Consider the following 18,785-nt stretch of genomic DNA (forward strand, 5'->3'; position numbering starts at 1 on the left):
CCACTTATTTATTAATAATAATTTACTTCAAGTACGTACAGGAAGCTCTTTTCAAATATTTATTTAAATTGAAATTTTCAACTGCGATACCATAAATAATTGACAGTACGACCTATAGTTTCCATTCACAAGCAGTTATCGTTTGTATTCTACTTATATTATATTATATTATGCGTTTGTAAGTATTTTATGCTTTCAAAAAATATATACATTAATGGGCTGAATGCCACACTAGGATGTTATTTTGTTTTTGGAGACACTTGGATGTTATTTAATAGAAACTAGTGAAAAACTACACATATCTTAAGTGTGTAAAATAAAAGGTCTTTTTTATGGCAAAAACTCCTATGAGACGGTCTCAAGGGTCATTTTTATCATGAGACGGATCTCTTGTATGAGTTATCCATTAAAAAGTATTACAATTTATGTCAAAAGTATTACTTATTATTATAAATATGGGTAGGATTGACCCGTCTTATGGATGAGACCGTCTCACAGGAATGTTACTCTTTTTTTATATGTATTTTTTTGTTTTTTGAAAGCAAAATATGGAGTGAATGGAAGGTTTAGTGGGATAATGGATAAAAAAGGATCGTAGTGAAATAATGTATTTTGATGTCTTCAAAAGTAGTTAGTGTATAATATGCTCGTCTTTTATATAATAGAATTGTTGAATTTTTTTTTACATTCTCAAATATAAAATTTAATTTTTTTTTCATTCATCTTAAATATAAATTGAAATATACTCCATGTTTTTGCAAGCATGAGTCTAAATTTTTGGATCAGTGTCAATCATATATGTATATACAGAAGGAAACACACACAAATACTGTTTTTTCTCTTCTTTTTTTTTTTTGCATGAGGTTTTTTCCGTTGAAAATATTTGAAAAAAGGTGTATATATATGAAATATCAGATCATATTTAAAAATGTATAAAAATAATCATACCCTTTCTCGATCCGTAAATTAGATTCTTGGATTTTTCCAAGATGTTGAGAGTATCGACTACTTTTGTGGGATAATAAATTAATAATAGAGAAATTATATTATTCTCGATTATTTAGATATATATTTTAAAAGTAAAATCATATATATAAATTTGTCCAAATCAACCGTTGAATAAGCTCAGCGAATAATTGGTCATGTTAACGAACGGCGGATGGGATATTTTCTAGTCATAAATCTTATAATATCTTGCTTAAATATATTGTTCTTTATTAAATGACTAAAATTATAATGTTAATCATATTTATTTATTTGACCATAATATTAATTAAAAGGTTAATTTAGCGGCAAGATCTATGTTTAGGTCCGACAGAACGACGTATGCATCTTCGCACGTGCGGGACTACGGAGAGCCGAGATTTCGACACGTGGCATCCATGAAGGCTGTTGCTTGTGTTCTCCAGCATCTTCAGGCAAGCATTGGTTTGGATTGGGCTCGGGACATGGACTTAACAGCCTTACACCTAGAATGTCGAGATTGCCCCTCTTGGTCGTACATTTTTGTAATTTCGTGAACGCCCTAGTGATATTTAGAGTGGATCGGGTCGGAACCCGTCCCGTAACCCTTATTCAATTTTCGTCCCGATAGAATCTCGTCGGATCGGAAAAGAATAATTCCGAACAATATTTTTTTTAAAAAAAATATTATGAAAATATTTTTTTAAATAAAATTATGAAGAAAATCAAACAACTTCTTAGTATATTACAAATAAATTAAAATTTCTTTGTAAATAACCATTAAAAAACTAAAACATCTTCTTAGTATATTACAAATAAATTAAAACAACTACTTGATTAATAAAAAAAACATATAATTATTCATAATAATAAAAAAACAAAATAAAAATTTATAACTCAATGTTAATATTAAAAGGGATAAATATAAAAAAAATTATATGTAGATAATTATAAAAAATTAATATTAAAACATAAAATTATAAAAAAAATATTTTTTTAATTAAAAAATATTATTAAAAAAATTATTTTTATGTTCGGGTCGGATCGGGAATCCCGTCGGGAAGAGTTCCCTGTCCCGATCCTGATCCCGAAATTGATCGGGTCGAAAAAAATCCAGACCACTCGAGTTGGGAAAAGTTCGAGACGGGAAAAATTCGGGACGAGAACGGGTTGGGAATCGAGAAGGGTCGGGATTTACGTAAAATTTTCCAGCCTTAGTGATATTGCGCATTTGGACTCATAACATAATTAATTAACGCATCTAGTTATTGGTTTAGTACATGCCGTCCGCATGGCACTACCTTGCGGGTGACGTGTAAAACCATGATTGATAAAAAATAGTGGATCCCACATGGAGCCCACTGATTTGAATTAATCATGAGGCGCCACGTCACCCGCATGGCACTACCCTGCGGGTAGCGTCGACTCAACCCTAGTTACTCAAATGAATTATGTATCCGAATTTTTTGCAGACCAATTTGATGTCTGCTAAGAATGAATAAAAAAAACTCGATGAATATCAATCTCTTCTCAAAAAGGGTTGACCCCGAAGGAGACTCCATTTCACATGAGTCAGAGGCCCATTGGCTCATGCGGAGGGTAAATCGAAAGATGTGCACGAGCGGCAGGGATCTGAAGGAGGGAGCACATGACCCAATCCCCAGAGCATACCTCCCACAATATTTCAGCAGAGAATATGCTTCACACGAGGATCGAACCCGCAACGCTGGGAAATTTCTTCCCACGTCACCTCAGGCCTTACCAACTCGCCTATCTCTTGGTCTCTAAGTTGGTGGAGTAGGTAAGCATTTGACCATTGGTCAGATGTTCGATTCTCTCTATCAAAACTATCTTGAACTAGTCTGTTACACATGGCTTGTTCAGTGCAGTTTATCTTACTAGCGTGATTTGCAGGCTATTACGTTAGTTCTGAAATTTATCCAATGCACACCAAAAAATAACGAATGTGAATAATTCCCACGTCATAAAACTTTTTTTATGAATATATAATGCTTTCAGGTTGAATACCAATGTCGAATTCCGTTGTTCGAGAAAATGATCCGACTTGATCAAAATCGCACCATCATCGAAAAACAAAAGAAAATATGAGTTCTAAATTAATTATTTTTCAAGATACTCAAGTTAAAATGGATCAAGAGGGGTGCAAGATACAAAGCTTGTGTATGTGTATGAATCATAAATTATAAACTGAAAATTTAGAGAAAAAAAAATGATACGAATATCTGATCCGATCCACAAAAAATAATTATTTGTGTCAAAATTATTATTATTAATATAAATATGGATTAAATTGACTCGAGTTATAGATAAATATACAAGACTATCTACAAGTTATTATTTTTGGGTGTTTTATGAGAGAGTGTGTGTGTGTGTGGTGTGTGTAGCGAGACATATTGGATCAAATTTCATGGTGTCGTACAAGATTCATGGTGTCTTGTTTGGGCAGCCATTAATTCCCATGTGCTTTGTTTGGCAGCAAGACATTCAATTTTTAATGTACATCATCTGATCAAGGTGTCCATGGTTATTACCAGAGACTCATACGCACCATATCTATTTCATTTCAAAAAATATACTCTCACACCGATTGTACATACGATTTTCTTTTTAATTTTTTCGGTTTTTCAAATATCCAGTATATATAGTATTGCGCTTCTTATTGATTTTTACTGATATCTTCGTATTAAATAGTCTTGCATGGAAATCATGTTATGATTTGAATGAATTACATAAAGATGAAATAATAATTTTTTTTTTTGTAAATCTTATTTTTCTAATGACATTATAAATCTATGAGGAAAACACAATAAATTGATATAATTAAGACCAAAAAAAAAAACTATACCGTTTTATAAATAAGACAGGTCATATGTAAATGGATCGAAACAATCTATGTATAAAGTGAAAAAAAATAAGAATAATAATAATAATAATAATAATAATTTTAGCATAAAAATAGTACTTTAGGTCAAGTCGAGTATAAGATCCATCTCATAAAATTAAGTTGTGATACATTCTAGCTCACAAGAGTTTTTGCATTGTAAAAAATACTAGGATTTATCTAAACATCACACTTTTGTTAATTAATGATTTTTTTCATTTTTTTATTAATACTAATTAACTATCTATAGATTTTAAAAAATATATAAATATATGAATCAAGATTTAAAAAAGAAATATTATATTAGAAAAAAAAATCTTTATCAATAAAGATATAAAACGAGGGTACGTATAATTATTTTGATTTTATAAATAAAAACTTCACAAATGTTAATCCTTCATTTGGGGTAGACAATAATGGGGACTTAGTGTTCGTAGGTAACTAATTTCATGTTTAATGAACTGATACCAAACATATTACATGGGATTACTAAAATGTACATTAATTAATATTGTTTACGAAGAACTAAATAGGTAAATAATTGAGGTTACTTTTTTGGTAATCTTGGGATGGAGATTTTCGTGGGATCGGTTTTCTCTTTTCAAGATTTTGCATCTTTTAATGTCTCTCTTTATTATCTCATAAGATCGGTTTAGGAGTAATTACTGTGATTAAGATTTTATACGTCATCGATGAGGTATATGTCGGGTTAATTGCATTGTGTCTTTTCATACTTATTAAATCAGCTAATCAAAATAAAAGCTAAATCTCCTCGATAATTTATTACATTAAATTAAAATTTAATATAAATGCATGTATAAATCAGTAAATCACCATCAGAAACACAAACACTAAGCAATAACAAAATAACGATTATACTAAAATCAAACTGACATAGTGAAACATTTGTTGACCCACTAAATTATTTATTTTTGGTCAACTAGTATGATATGGAGAAAACATTAAAGACACCAAGATTTCATTTAAATTGACATTTATCTATTAATCTCGTATTATATTATGACGATGCAGAAATCTCTTATGTATCTATATATGTAAGATGAATCGATTGTGTTTGTAGATATAATAAAAATCAGTACATTTAGATGGGGTGTTCACTCAGGTTGAACCGAAACGAAAATTCGGTTAACCAAAATCGAGAACCGAACCAAATTTCGTGTTAATTTATTTTTATTTATTAATAAAAATAAATTAAAAATGATTTTAAAAACTAGAAAAAATATAAGAAAACTAAATTTCGGTTTGGTTCGGTGAATCGAGCTAAAAAAACCAAATCAAACCGAAAATCTGAAAAATTTAAAATCGGATTTTTGGTTTCGCTCAGTTCGGGCGGTTAATTAAACCGTGAACTCCCCTAAATTTTAGTATTAAATTAAAATTTTTTGTAAAACAAATTGAATAAAAAATTCATCTCATAAAATTGATCGTGACAATGGATTAAAATAATTTTAATGTTATGTTATTGTTATTTTATAAATAAGGAAAGAAAACACAATACCAATATTCCCTCCGTTTTGACAAGGAGACAAGAGGACAAAATATGCTGTCACATCGACAACACAGAGACACTGCTCGCATATGCAAAACTAAACAAATTTTTAATAACTGCAAAGTTTTGTAGTTGATTATTATGATTTTGGCAACATAATCACCAAACCAGAAGAGACTCAAAAAATAAGATGGAATAATTCTGGATATTATTATTTATATATCAACCAAAAATATATAAATATATTCCACAAAACTGTTTGCGTTGTTCCGATGTTTGCTCGAAAGATGGCATGAATTATAATATGTTTGTTCATCTAATTCGGTTAGATTTTGTCGATTGTTTCTGCAAATCTTTCTGTGTTTTTGTTAATTTTTTATTATGGTGATCTTAATTAGCAAAAAAAATACAGAACTTGGCATATTTTGAATATTATTCTTTAATGATTTGGTCCAATTGGGAAGAAGATATCAGCAGTTCCCAATGTCAAGGAAAAATGGCATTGTCTTGACTGGAAGCTTACAATGTTAGGAGTAGCTACAATAGTCAATTACTATTTAAATAATCTGCTAAATTATTAATGCGTGAGTTTTGTTTGAGAGGTAGCTAGTTTGAATCGGTCTTGTAAATATGCAACATGGGATTTATTAAAAGTGGAGTCTTTAATTATTATTATTAGTTTTTTTTGAGTAACTTATTTTTAATTGTCCTTTTGGACGAGTCACCCCATGAATCGTGTCAGCATGCAAATGCATGATCGATACAAGTAGATCCATCTATAATTCGTCTTCGTCATATCTAAATTTGGTGGGTAAATGAACGCTTAATTAATAGTTATGATCACGAGTTAGATTATATTTATATCTATCAACCTTTTATCGGCAACTCAGCAGCATAGGTTTTTTCCAAGTGCAATTTACATGCTTAATTAGGGATGACAATGAGTCGGGTCTAAACCCGACCCCGTTTAAGCCCGGTCCGGATAGACGGGTCTAGACCCAACCAAGCGGGTCTTGAATTTGGCCAGACGCGTCCCACCAATATATATATATATATATTAATAATATATAATTATATTTTTTATATTAAATAATCAACACTTTATCCATAATTTGAGTTTATAATATTTTTGGATTAAAATAATTTTAATATATTATGATATTTTTAATATGAAAATATATTGTTATAATTTTTATTTTGTTATTAATTATTAATTAAATAAAAAATGATATATTTTAACTTGTGAGAATATTTTTTGTCCTGAATATTGTTAATATAAAGTTGAAAAATAATTTAATAATGTTTTGTTAATTTTTTTAACTTATTTAAATTTTTATTTAATAAAATTTAAATTATATGAAATTTGGCGGGTCCAACGAGTCTAACCCAGATTGGATCCGCCGGATTCACGGGGCGGGACGGGGCGGGTCTTGGGTTTGCTCAAACCCACCCCGTTGTCGTTCCTATGTTTAACGTGGTTTGCAGATTCTTGTATTAGTCCAAAATTGTACCAAGTATATATCGAAAAACCACGAATGCGAAAACCTTTTATCGGCAACTTAGCAGCATAGGGTAGGGGTGTTCAAATTTCGGATAAAATCGAAAAAACCGGAAATTCAAACCGGAAAAACCATACACCGAACTGAACCAAAAGCCGTATTTTGTAATTCGGATATAATTCTTAAAACCGAAATTTATTTGGTTCGGTTTTGGATTATATATGTCAAAACCGAACCGATCGAAAAAATCAAAATTCATTAAATTAATAATTTTATTTATATTTATATTTGTATTTATATTATATATATGTTATGAGATAATATTTAGGGAATGTATAATCATTTTAAATAATTCTTAGTTGATTGTCGTTTATGTAATTTATTGTTATTTTTTTAATTCATAGTTAATTAATTGATGGTCGTTTAATGTAATTTTTAGTTGATTTTTGTTTATGTAATTCATTTAAAATTTATTTTTAAATTTTTAATAAGAAATCATGTAAAAAATCATGTAAGAAAAATGGTTAGGATCTCGGATTATATATCTCTATAACGAAAACCGAAAGAAACGAAATACAAAACCGAAAACGGAATAGAACCGGTCGATGAACACTTTTACATTTTATTGTGTTATGTATTATTGATCAACCCGACTAAACCGAACCGTATAAACTGGTCCATTGTAGTACAAAATCGAACCGAACCGAACTAAAATGGTTTGACTTCGGATTACATTATTCATTAATTGAAAACTGTAAAATCGAACCGAATTTAGACAAATTAAAACAAACCGACCGATGAACATTCTAGCATAGGGTTTTTACCAAGTGCAATTCACATGCTTAATGTTGTCTACAGATTGTTGTATTAGTCCAAAAGTTTACAAAGTATATATCGAAAAACCACGACTTCGAATTCCACATCATACATAATAAGTAAATAAATAAATGCATTATGTTCAACAAAAATTTCACATCGGACCATATTTTCTTTCAAGTTTCCAAATCCGAACCACAAATTTCACATGAACTAACGGCACACGAACCACAAAGACCCTCGTCAGCAAATATCATTAATGGAAAGCCCAAGATTTAATTGGGTTTCACTTCCCAAAATAATCCAAACCCCAAAAAGTATATGGCCTATGGGACTTCCAATGCTAGCTAGCTATTGTATATTTATGTTATGTTTTTAAACTTATGTGTAATTTTAAACTTTAATTATATGTATTTTAAATTTGTTATAATTATGTGCAATTTTATTATATTTTTTAAAAATTAAGTAAATAGAATAAAAAATAATATTTCAACATCATCACCACAACATCATCGCATCATTGTAAAAACATACAATAAAGTTATCAACATTGACATTATCATGCGATTAAGTTATCAATTTCACCACATCAACTTCCTCATATTGTTGAACATGCTCTTACGAGGATGCTTTGAAATTTGGGTCCTCCAATGGAAGAAAAATTAATTAGGGGCCGAAAACAAAATTGGATAACCTTAATAGGTGAACATGGGCCTCTTAGTCTCATAAGAAAAACAGGCCCAAGTACAAATATCTTATGGGTCTTCCACGCGTACATTATCAAGCAACTTGATCCAGTAATTCATTGATTCGTTTAATAATCCAATCTCATCAACTGCGTGGCTGTAAATATTATAATTATTTGGTGTTTGTTTCAAAAATAAAATATTATAATTATTCACCTCACATAATTTAAATTATTAATGATATATCTAATATGAATCAAATCGTACGATATTATCTTTCTTTTATATATATATATAAGCGGTAACGCATACTCATTGTATACGTAACGTAATACATAAATATTATGTATTGTGTGTATATTATATAAAATTTATTTTTAAAGTAATTGATTTTTAATATGATATGCATTTTTTGTAATTTGACACTTTTATGGGTTCTTTTTTTTTTTTTGTTGGCAATTTGAGGTTGGGCATACCAAGAGACCAACTAGGTGCTCTTGCTCAATATAATATATATATATATAGAAAGTTTCTTTCAAGTGCACACCTATCATGCCCACTACCATGCCCACCAATGATGTGACACTATTCTATTGGATGTGATAAAGATGTGGTCCAATAGAATAGTGCCACATCATTGGTGGGCATGATAGTGAGCATGATAGGTGGGCACTTGAAAGAATATATATATATATATATATATATATATATATATATATTAGCGTATTTGCACACCCGTTGTGTGTGGCAAAAAAAATGAATTTTTTTATTAAAATTAATTTTGGAAAAAAATATAATAAATTTTCGGGAACAAAAAATGAATGTTTTTTGGGTTAAATATTAGCTATAAGTCTATGAGTAGTAGTTAAAATACCATAAATTATATATTTATATTAGTTATTTTTCACCATTTTTTTCAAATAATTTGAAATTCAAATTAAGGTCATAACAAGATATCAAGTTGGTTTCTCTAAGGTCTTCTCACTTAATAAATAGGTATAGATATACAAGTCACCATGACATACGCGATGCGTGTCCCATAAATATATAATTTGATAAAGACTTCAACTTGATAAAATGGCTGCAGAGAAATTTTTAATTTGACAGTGAAGAAAAAATGGAAGAGAAAAAAGGAGGTTATAAGAAAAACCAAAAAGAAGGTGGGAGGAAATAAAACATGATAGTTTTCTTTGGGAGTGTGGGGGTATAATCGTAAAATTTAAGAAAATTTACCATGACACCAAAAATAATTTTTCTAAGGTACACACACTTAATAATATAGTAAATATATATCGAGTTGACTTGTGTCTCACCAGAGACCTATTTTTTGTTTTAAGAATCAATATATATATATATCGATCTAAATACAAAAGCGTAGCTAGAAATTTTTTTCTTGGTGTGTGAAATTTTGTTTCAAGTATATGTATAATCATATAAAAAATATATAGCATATTATAGTAACGATAAAGATATGAACTCACACAAAATGGGTTCTAATGATTTTATAACTTAAAACAATAAATAATAAATTGAACATATTTTAAAATAAATGATATACGAAAATAAAAAATTGACTAATTTATTCCAAAATAGACCTCTAAAAACTTCAACAAAGTAACATATGCAGACTAAATACATCTCAATATTTTTTGTATAATAATAATAAAGTTTAAAACGATTATATAGTACAAATTTTATATGAAAATCGTCCAAAGTTTTCGCACCAATCAATGAGTGAGGAGTGGGGCATTAGGGTTACAATTGATGGTTAAATATAATTTTTTCCCCTATATAAAGAATAGGTTTTTTAGATACCATCTTTTTTTCTATCCAAATTGCACTTATGTGATATATATATATAGAATTTTTTTCAAGTGCCCATCTACCATGTCCACCACCATGCCCACCAATGATGTGACACTATTTTGTAGTGCCACATCATTGGTGGGCATGGTGGTGGACATAGTAGGTGGACATTTGAAAGAAACTCTATATATATATATATGAGTTATTTTATGGTGCCCAACACTATATGCTCACTTCATGTCCATCATGTACAATAGGTGAGTTGACCGGTACAATAGATGAGTTGGCTTGTACATGGTAGACATGAAGTTGACATATAGTGTTGGGCACCATAAAAGAACTCTCTCTCTCTATATATATATATATATATATATATATTACATTTTTGTTTTTTTTGTTTTTTTTAATTTCGTATTTCAAATTATAGTTTAATCTCTCGATAATTTTTACAACTATGATATTACTCTTATTTTAATATAAATCAAATTAATTATAAAAAAAAATTATACAAGCACGCGATGCGTGTATTAATAAACTAATAATAATAATAAATTTACTATCTTTTCGTGTGATGTGTCAAAGTTGATACATACTTATAACAAAGAATAGAATGTGTCATGATTGAACTAATAACTTGGCCAAAAAATAAAAGTCATGGTGAGTTAAATAATTTTAATTACTTGGGCTTATATGTTATTTGGAAATGTTAAAAGCAAACACAAATCCACTAGGCAAAACTATATGAGCATAATTATATATGGTTTGGGTACTTCTTCCATTAATAAAATGAAAAAATGATATTTTTAATTTGGTACTTTCTCCGTCTGTCTATTAATAAAATTATAAAATAATATTTTTAACATAAAAATATTATTTTTTTATGAATCAGATTAAATAACCTATCATTTTCACAAAACTAACGGGAGAGATTTTTTTTGTATATCATAGAATGTATTGAGCAGGAATCAATGAATCATCTCATAACTTTCAACTTTTCATATATATTACATAGTTTCTACTTTTACGTAAAACAAAGACACAAACATATCTTATCCAACAGAAACCAACCAATACATCATCGCCATCTCAGCAGCAATATTTCGATGTATCCATTTTTGAACTCTCAAGGCCACCAGCTCTTTGTGTGGCTTTGTTTCAATTCCAACTACAGCACATATAACACTAGGCATCACCGAATCTGCATCATTCAATTCGAGTATAGAGTTATTTGCATTTTGATCAAGAAATCTGACCGATCTAAATGGCTAGTACAGTGATGATGACTTCTCTGCCGCAGTTCAATGGCCTCAGGCCTCAAACAGCACCAGTAGTTTCTCCTGTCAAGAGCTTGGTAAGTCAAATTTCCCTCGAGTGAGATTCAGAATTTTGATCTGGGATTTTATTCCAAGATTTGAAACATATGTTTCTGTTTGGTTTTCCAGGTTGCAGTTCAACCCATTAAGCGCAGAGGGCAGGGAGCCTTGGGAGCTCGCTGTGACTTCATTGGCTCACCCACTAATTTGGTATGCTGGTTTGCAACTTTAAATACTCTCAAATCTTTCTGGGAATTCAAGAAAGTCGATAACTTTGGAAGTTTGAAACAATTATTTTGTGCCTGATCCAAATGCAGATAATGGTGACAGCAACCAGTTTAATGTTGTTTGCGGGTCGGTTCGGGTTGGCTCCGTCTGCGAACCGCAAGGCGACTGCAGGGTTGAAGCTGGAGGTGAGGGAATCCGGTCTGCAGACCGGTGATCCAGCGGGGTTCACCTTGGCTGATACATTGGCTTGTGGTGTTGTAGGCCACATCATTGGGGTTGGGGTTGTACTTGGTCTCAAAAACATTGGTTCCCTTTAAATTGTCTTTGTTTAGCAGAGATGCTTTATCTTGTAATGTTCAATGTTATGTGCATATTGATTAACTCGACTCATCAGATGGGGTTTATATGCAATACTAGTCATCTTTAATGATGGAGAATAGGTTAAAAGAACAGGGAGCCCCCATTTTTTTCATTTTCTATCAAGATTTAATCAACATATTCAATATGGTCGTGAAGATGTGACATGCTTTGATAGGAAAACGTATAGGGACTTGAACTTGAACTACAACAAAATCAGAACATGTTGAGCAGTTGATGTGCAACTCAACTCCTCTTGCACATTGGTTAAACATCAATCAACTACCTGATTTCCACAAGTTGCACGTTCTCCGGACATCGAATTCGATTCACCCCTTACTGTTCTAATGCAATCTGGCCGCCCAGAATGGCCTCAAAGCTATGAACACAAGCTTTCGAATGGTCCGTTAGGGCGCTGAATACATTTGGGAGCCTAGTCTGTAAATTGTTCAGAATCATGGCTTGAGTGGCTTTGACACACTTCACATACTTGGCTTTCTCCTCATCCGCTAATGTCTTGAGAGCTTCGACTTTGGCGCGCCTAATCAACAAAGGATGCTTGGATGTGGTCACAGAGTTTGCTTCTTCAAGCGAGACGCTTCCCTCAAACTTAAACTGGACTTCTGAAAGGGAGTTGAGTTCTCTTTCCAATTTCAGCCCGAGTTTTTCGGTTCTCTTGCGCATGTTGTATTCTTCTTGCTGTTGTAAGACTATGGTTTCAACAGAAGATATCAGGCCCTTGATGGCTTCAGACACCGACTGCAGTTGAAAAATGGGATAACAAATTAACCAAGTTAGAAAGTTGACAGGTGGTTCAAGATTTAATCAAACAAGTTACCTTATCATGTAAATTATTGAGTTGGTTCAGCCATTCACCGAGAAGGGCATCCAACTTTAAAGAGTTATCACTCTGCGGAGTTCCGATATTTGCAAGGCAGCTGGTAAGTTCGGTCCATTTTCTGAGGGTACCTACATAGTCTCGCTGGAATTTAACTAGTTTGCAGAAGCTGTTGTACCAAGAAGTGACCTCAGTATGGAGCTGAGCCGCAGCCTGAAGATGGTATTCAGAAGTAGGTTCGATGTGTTGCTGAACTGCAAGATGGATCAGCTGCTGAGATATTTGACTCTGTGCTTGATGACACTCATGCATTGTGTACCACATATGCATCAATCTGTAAAAGAAGAAACACAAGACAGTTTGAACTTTGAACTAAGTCGGGTATACGTCAAAAGACCAGAAGCATGTATTCAGTGTGATTCAAAATATGAAAACTGGCCATCCTGGGACATCTGAATTGGAGATTAATTTTAAAACTCAAGCACATGGAAGGTGACCCAACAATAATTTTTATACTTCAATACACCCCCCTCGTGTGCAATACGCAAATCAGATATTCATGGGAGATTAGAAAAGCATAATTTTTACACTTCAAGAATCTGGACTGGGGGGAAAACAAGTAAGCCTTCGTTTTATTTAAAACAGTTTCCTAATATAAGCTCTATCACCTTAATTTGAACTTCCTGACCATGCAAGAAAACAAATTCTACCAATATGGCCTATGAAATTTCAAAGCTTGTAGTCCCAGCTAGCAACTAAACAAATTCAACACGCATAAAGTTCAATAACTTGCGAGTTTACCCTGAAGCTAGCGCAACAATCTGAGGGTGTAGCTCCTCATTTATAAGCTTTGATATAGTTGAGTAAGACCCACTGATCGATTCTTGCGTAGATAAAATATGCGACTCTAAACTTTCAACAGCTAGCCGAGTTTTCTCTGCCTTGGCCCAATCATGGTCTTCCTCTTGTCTCTGTAGCAGCACTTGTTTTCTCCCATACTCCACCTTGGCATTCACCTCCTCCTTTAAAAAATATAAAACCAAGCTTGCCATTAAATTTGTGAACAAAAAAAAAGTTAATCATAGAGATAATAATACACTTTTCACATTCATAAGGCTTAGTCCTTAGACAAACATGGGAATCTGTTTTATAGGTAGATCTCTATGACTTCCTTTCTAAATCTCCTTATAACAAACACTACACTGCTTTTTCTTGGTATGTACTTGTACTTTATTTTCAGCCCAATTACCTTAACATCCTTATGGAGTTTCTGCTCTTCGGAATAAAGCTTCTGGAGGGTGGTGCAATGAGCTCCAGGTTTACAGGGTTCATTAGATTGGGAGAAAAGTTCGGCTTCTCTTGAGGATTGAAGTGATTTAAGGGACCAGCTCCAAGTCAGAGCACGAAAAACTCTTGTTGAATTACTTCTCTTCCCTGCAAATATAGATGGTGTAAGCCCCCAAAATGTCTTACCATACAAATTTGGTTCGAAGAGAATAAACCACTTGCATAATTAGTTAAAACCTAGATTAAAAAGTTGATGTTCCATTGCAAATTAACCTAAGAAATGCCTTCCTCGGCATCACCCACGGAACTTCAATATCATCAGGTCGATCACAAAACAAAACAAAAAGGAACTCATGCATTCGAAAAAAATGCCACCATTGTAAAGTTTGATGGGTATAAAACAGATAAGATGCGAGGAATTTTGACAAAACATAGAGGAAAACAACATGACAGACAAATTTGCAAGATAGGTCTAGTTTAAGAGTTATCATAAACCAAGAAGAGAAAAACAAATAGTTTGCTCCAATTAAGAGGGAAAAAGTAATTACTCTTGTTCTCATTTATGCCGTTATAACGGAAAGAATCACCCATATTGGTATCTATAACAACAGCTATATTCTTCACAATGCCAGATGCTTTGAGGAAATATTCATCCAAATCCTTAACAATACTGCTCAAGGTCTTGTTATTCCTCCAAACCACCATACCCATATCAGCTGTGTCTTTAGCATGCCAGTTCATCATTGAGGAATTGTCATCAGCGAGTTCAAACCTCTGCTGTTTCATGGGAATCAGATCGGTTTCTTTAGTAGCATCAACAGCTGCTTCCTCATCTTCGTCTATAAATTCAGTATTTGTCTCGGCCCAGTTCTCATCCTCTTGTTCCATTGCTTCACTTTGTTTACCACATTGGGGTGATGAAGAACCAAAAGGGTCCCAATAATCCCAAGAAGAACCAGTAGGTGGAGGTGGTGGAGTGTGATTTTTATCCTCATCAATTTCTATTATTTCTTCTTCCACAGCGGAATGAGCCTTCGGGTGTTTATTCTTAAGCTTCCTTAAATCGGGGCTGAATGAAGGTGGTGGTGGAGGTGAAGGCGGCAAAGGAGGGGGGGGAGGGGGCGCTGGAGGGGAAGGAGGAAAAGCAAAATCAGAAGTGTTGTCCTCTAGTTCCAAGGATTCGGATTCGGTAAACTGTCTAAGGGTCGCTCCAGTATTTTTCAGTGATCTTAAGTACACTAACAGAGCATCAGCAAATTCTTTCCTGCATCCCAACAACTGTTTCATAAGCCTCTTCCTCTCCCTGCAGACCTTCACCCGCTCTTCCCTATCAATTCTTGATGCAACACACCCCATTTTTTCCAATCTGAATGTGCTAATGAAAAATTGTAGCAGAGGCCGAACGCAGAAGAATAACAATTCTTCAACGTTTACTGCTCGCTGTAGAATCTACACCATAATCTGCATATTCTTGAGGATGAACGTCATACTTCATTGTCTAGAAGACAACTTGAAATGCTGCTTCAGCCCGGTATAATCAAATATTCAAGTGACTAAACGGCAATGATGCTCTGAGAGAAGCATGGAAACGGTATTCCTACGACTAAATCCTGGGAAATATTCAGACACTACAGTGAGAGGAATAGATGATGCTCCCAAAGAAGCGTGGAAACGGTGTACCAAAAACCTACTCGAAACTATTCCGACACTACACAGCACGAATAGTTTTTTACAATTTCAAGAACCGAAGCGCATAAAGTTACCATATAACCCACTTCAAAAACTCTACCAAGCTCGCAAACCCATAAAAGATCTGAAGTCCTTCAGATATATATGCCTCAGCTAGTGCCCAGAATCTGCAGATTCAATAGAAATACAAATCAGAAAATAAGACTGTCAAAACAAAACCCATTAGCCTTTTCACTTCGAGCTCAGAATCGGCAAATGAAATGCAACTGGACAGACTTAGAAGCTTTCAGCATTAAACAAATCCAGTCTCCAGACAAAAAACAGTACAAAAAGTTTCCTTCTTTTGCCTCAGAAATCATGGAATTCGCTGTCAAAAACACACAGTACAAAAACTTTTGAAGAAATTATATTCTTTAAAGTACAATTTTCCCCTCAAACAGGTCACAAATACCACCGATAATACATCATTTTTTCGCTTTCAAGAACCAAACAGATGACAACTAAACAACAACGGCGCTGACACGGAAGTCAATACGACCAAACAAACCCAAAAAAAAAAAAAAAAAACCCATAATGGAGAAAAAAGAAAAACCAGTGCAGAGCATACAAAAGATATAATTTTGAAAAACAGGCCATGGCAAGAAAGAACCTGAAGAATATACAAGATGGAGAAATGTGAAAAGGTTGAGCTCCACACCCACGACTCCTCGATTCCCAAGTGCAGTGCGAGGAAGAATCCTAAGCAAAGGGACTCACTTTTTGAAATACTTAAAGGTTTATCTACTTTACACCATTTTTCTTTATTAAAAGGAACGTCGCAGTCAAAATATTGCTTCCAGTTCAATGTTCATTAATAAAAATTACCATGTATTCCTTTTTTTAACTTATTATTTTCCTAAAAAAATTGGAACTTATGATAAACTATACAGTTAATGCTAATATACTTGCCATGCTCATCATTTACATGCAAATCCAATATAATTTTGGTATTACATTCAAATTAACTTATATTTATTTTATCTAAAGTTTTGCATAAATTTTACAAATGATTAGAGTTATAATACATTTGCATATTCACATGCTATAATTTATCATTTTTGAGGAATCAAACAAAACAAAATTTTATATGAGACAGTCTCGCAAGTCAATTTTTTGAAAAAAATTTGTTATTTGAGTCATCTATAAAAAATATTATTTTTTATTATAAATATGAATAACTCGTTAAACAATACATCTTACTTTCCAACCCATAAATTTGCATTAATAGGACACTGACTTTTTTCAATTTCAAGTATAGCACTGTTTTTTAAACCAATCAGCTAATAATCCATTCATTACAAGCACATACCTATTTAGGCAAAGTTATTTTAAAATAGTTACTTGTTCAAGAAATTTGAAACGAAGATAATTTAATTCAAATTGAAAATGTTTTCATCTTCCTTTTCGGTTATTTCCTTCTAGTTTTAACTCATCGATTATGTCCTTGAAGTTTTTTCCGAGTCAAATTTAATTTTATATCTCATCTGTTAATATGTATCCCAATATTATATGTCGATTTCTGCAAAATCAATATACTGAAATAGCTGGAAGTTTGCATCAATATCTGAAATCAAACAGAAAAATCGTTAATGCACTTATAGCCGTGGAATGGAACAAGGTAGACGCGTGCTCTCGGGGGCTTTTTCCATTTTTTTAAAAATGGATCGGTTCGCTTATCGATATACAAGATGATGTTCTCATTTGTATCTCAAATATTTTATTATTATTAATATTAATAATAATAATTAATAATTACACAGTGGATATTATGATTTTCTTACTCTGGTTAAATCGTGAAGTAATATCCGTAATATTTTAATATTATTTATTTAAGTTAGATTTATTTTTATTTAAAAATATAAGTTTTTAATTAGTATTTAAAAATATAAAAACAATTTTTTTTTTTGTTGAACAAAACATTAAACATGAAAAAAAAAATTTATCGGTATATTTTCTCTTTATTCGACGGGGTTTCAAAAATATTCGAATACCGAAATGTGTCGAGTATGAGATTTTTTTAAAAAAAGTCTCCTTATTCTTTTCGGGAGATTGAATGGGAGGACTATGAGACGAGTTCCGACCCAATCTCACCCTTAATTGATCTCATTTATTCGTCAATTTGCAAATTTTCTCCTCCCTCTAATTTGTAATAATAATAAAAAAAACGAAAACTCAAAATTCTAGAATAAAAAATCCAAAATCCAAAAAATTAATAGAGGAACAGATCTGGACACCTGAAAATCACCAAGGACATGACTAGGAATTATTTGAAACCACGTGAATATTTTAACAAATGAATCCTTTCATTCTTAAGAAAAAACCTTTATGAGACGGTTGTATGATCAAATTTTATGAAATAAATTTTAGTTCAATTCAATCAATAAAAAAATTGATTATATAAATTGATACGTAATTTTTTTTGACAGATAAAACTTGTAATTTATTCAACCAAAATATTGTTTTTAGTTACAAGATCAACCAACAAAAAAAAAAACTTTTCATAATCCCAAATAAAGAGAGATTGGGAGAAAAAAACAAAATGAGCTATAACATGCGCAACCAGCCGAACAACGCACATGAAATAAATTCGCATTAAAATTACGACTCAAAAGACATCTAATATCATTTGCAATTGCACTATTGACATGTAGATCTTCCTCCAGACAAGTGACTACTTGCATCATCAAACGAAAGTCAAAAGAAATAAAATGTGTGACTAAACTTCGAACCTGAACCAATTGATACGTATTAGAGGTGAGAAGACACCTATCTTCTTTCTTTCTTTATTTCTTTCTTTCATTCTTTTTATTTTATTTATTTATTTATATTTATTTATTCAAATATCAGTTGTT

General features: G+C 32.0%; 2 protein-coding genes across 2 annotated transcripts; one reads left to right on the top strand and one right to left on the bottom strand.

The window, feature by feature from the left end:
* The first annotated feature begins 11,318 nt into the window (after positions 1-11,318).
* LOC140879656 (photosystem I reaction center subunit psaK, chloroplastic) lies at positions 11,319-12,104 on the top strand. The gene is made up of 3 exons (XM_073283471.1): positions 11,319-11,533; positions 11,625-11,705; positions 11,813-12,104. Exons 1-3 carry the CDS (start codon positions 11,444-11,446, stop codon positions 12,038-12,040), a joined length of 399 nt encoding a protein of 132 aa, XP_073139572.1. The 5' UTR covers positions 11,319-11,443; the 3' UTR covers positions 12,041-12,104.
* A 133-nt stretch (positions 12,105-12,237) lies between these two features.
* LOC140879653 (protein ALTERED PHOSPHATE STARVATION RESPONSE 1) lies at positions 12,238-16,676 on the bottom strand. The gene is made up of 7 exons (XM_073283467.1): positions 16,544-16,676; positions 15,969-16,061; positions 14,754-15,815; positions 14,168-14,352; positions 13,720-13,940; positions 12,919-13,252; positions 12,238-12,839 (listed from the first exon to the last, which is right to left on the bottom strand). The coding sequence occupies exons 3-7, from the start codon at positions 15,559-15,561 to the stop codon at positions 12,417-12,419; spliced, it is 1,971 nt and encodes a 656-aa protein (XP_073139568.1). The 5' UTR covers positions 15,562-15,815; positions 15,969-16,061; positions 16,544-16,676; the 3' UTR covers positions 12,238-12,416.
* Positions 16,677-18,785: the final 2,109 nt, after the last annotated feature.

The sequence above is a fragment of the Henckelia pumila genome, chromosome 2, assembly GCF_033568475.1.
Source record: "Henckelia pumila isolate YLH828 chromosome 2, ASM3356847v2, whole genome shotgun sequence".
In the NCBI taxonomy this organism is placed as follows: Eukaryota; Viridiplantae; Streptophyta; class Magnoliopsida; order Lamiales; family Gesneriaceae; genus Henckelia; species Henckelia pumila.

Bases quoted from the DNA above. Each gene is read 5' to 3' on its own strand.
- LOC140879653 (XM_073283467.1), bottom strand. From the start codon at position 15,561: ATGGGGTGTGTTGCATCAAGAATTGATAGGGAAGAGCGGGTGAAGGTC. The intron at 13,941-14,167 runs GTAATTGGGCTG...TATTTTTTAAAG, and splicing joins AACTCCATAAGGATGTTAAG to GAGGAGGTGAATGCCAAGGT. The intron at 12,840-12,918 runs GTAACTTGTTTG...TTTCAACTGCAG, and splicing joins TCAATAATTTACATGATAAG to TCGGTGTCTGAAGCCATCAA.
- LOC140879656 (XM_073283471.1), top strand. From the start codon at position 11,444: ATGGCTAGTACAGTGATGATGACTTCTCTGCCGCAGTTCAATGGCCTC. The intron at 11,534-11,624 runs GTAAGTCAAATT...TTGGTTTTCCAG, and splicing joins TTTCTCCTGTCAAGAGCTTG to GTTGCAGTTCAACCCATTAA. The intron at 11,706-11,812 runs GTATGCTGGTTT...ATCCAAATGCAG, and splicing joins TTGGCTCACCCACTAATTTG to ATAATGGTGACAGCAACCAG.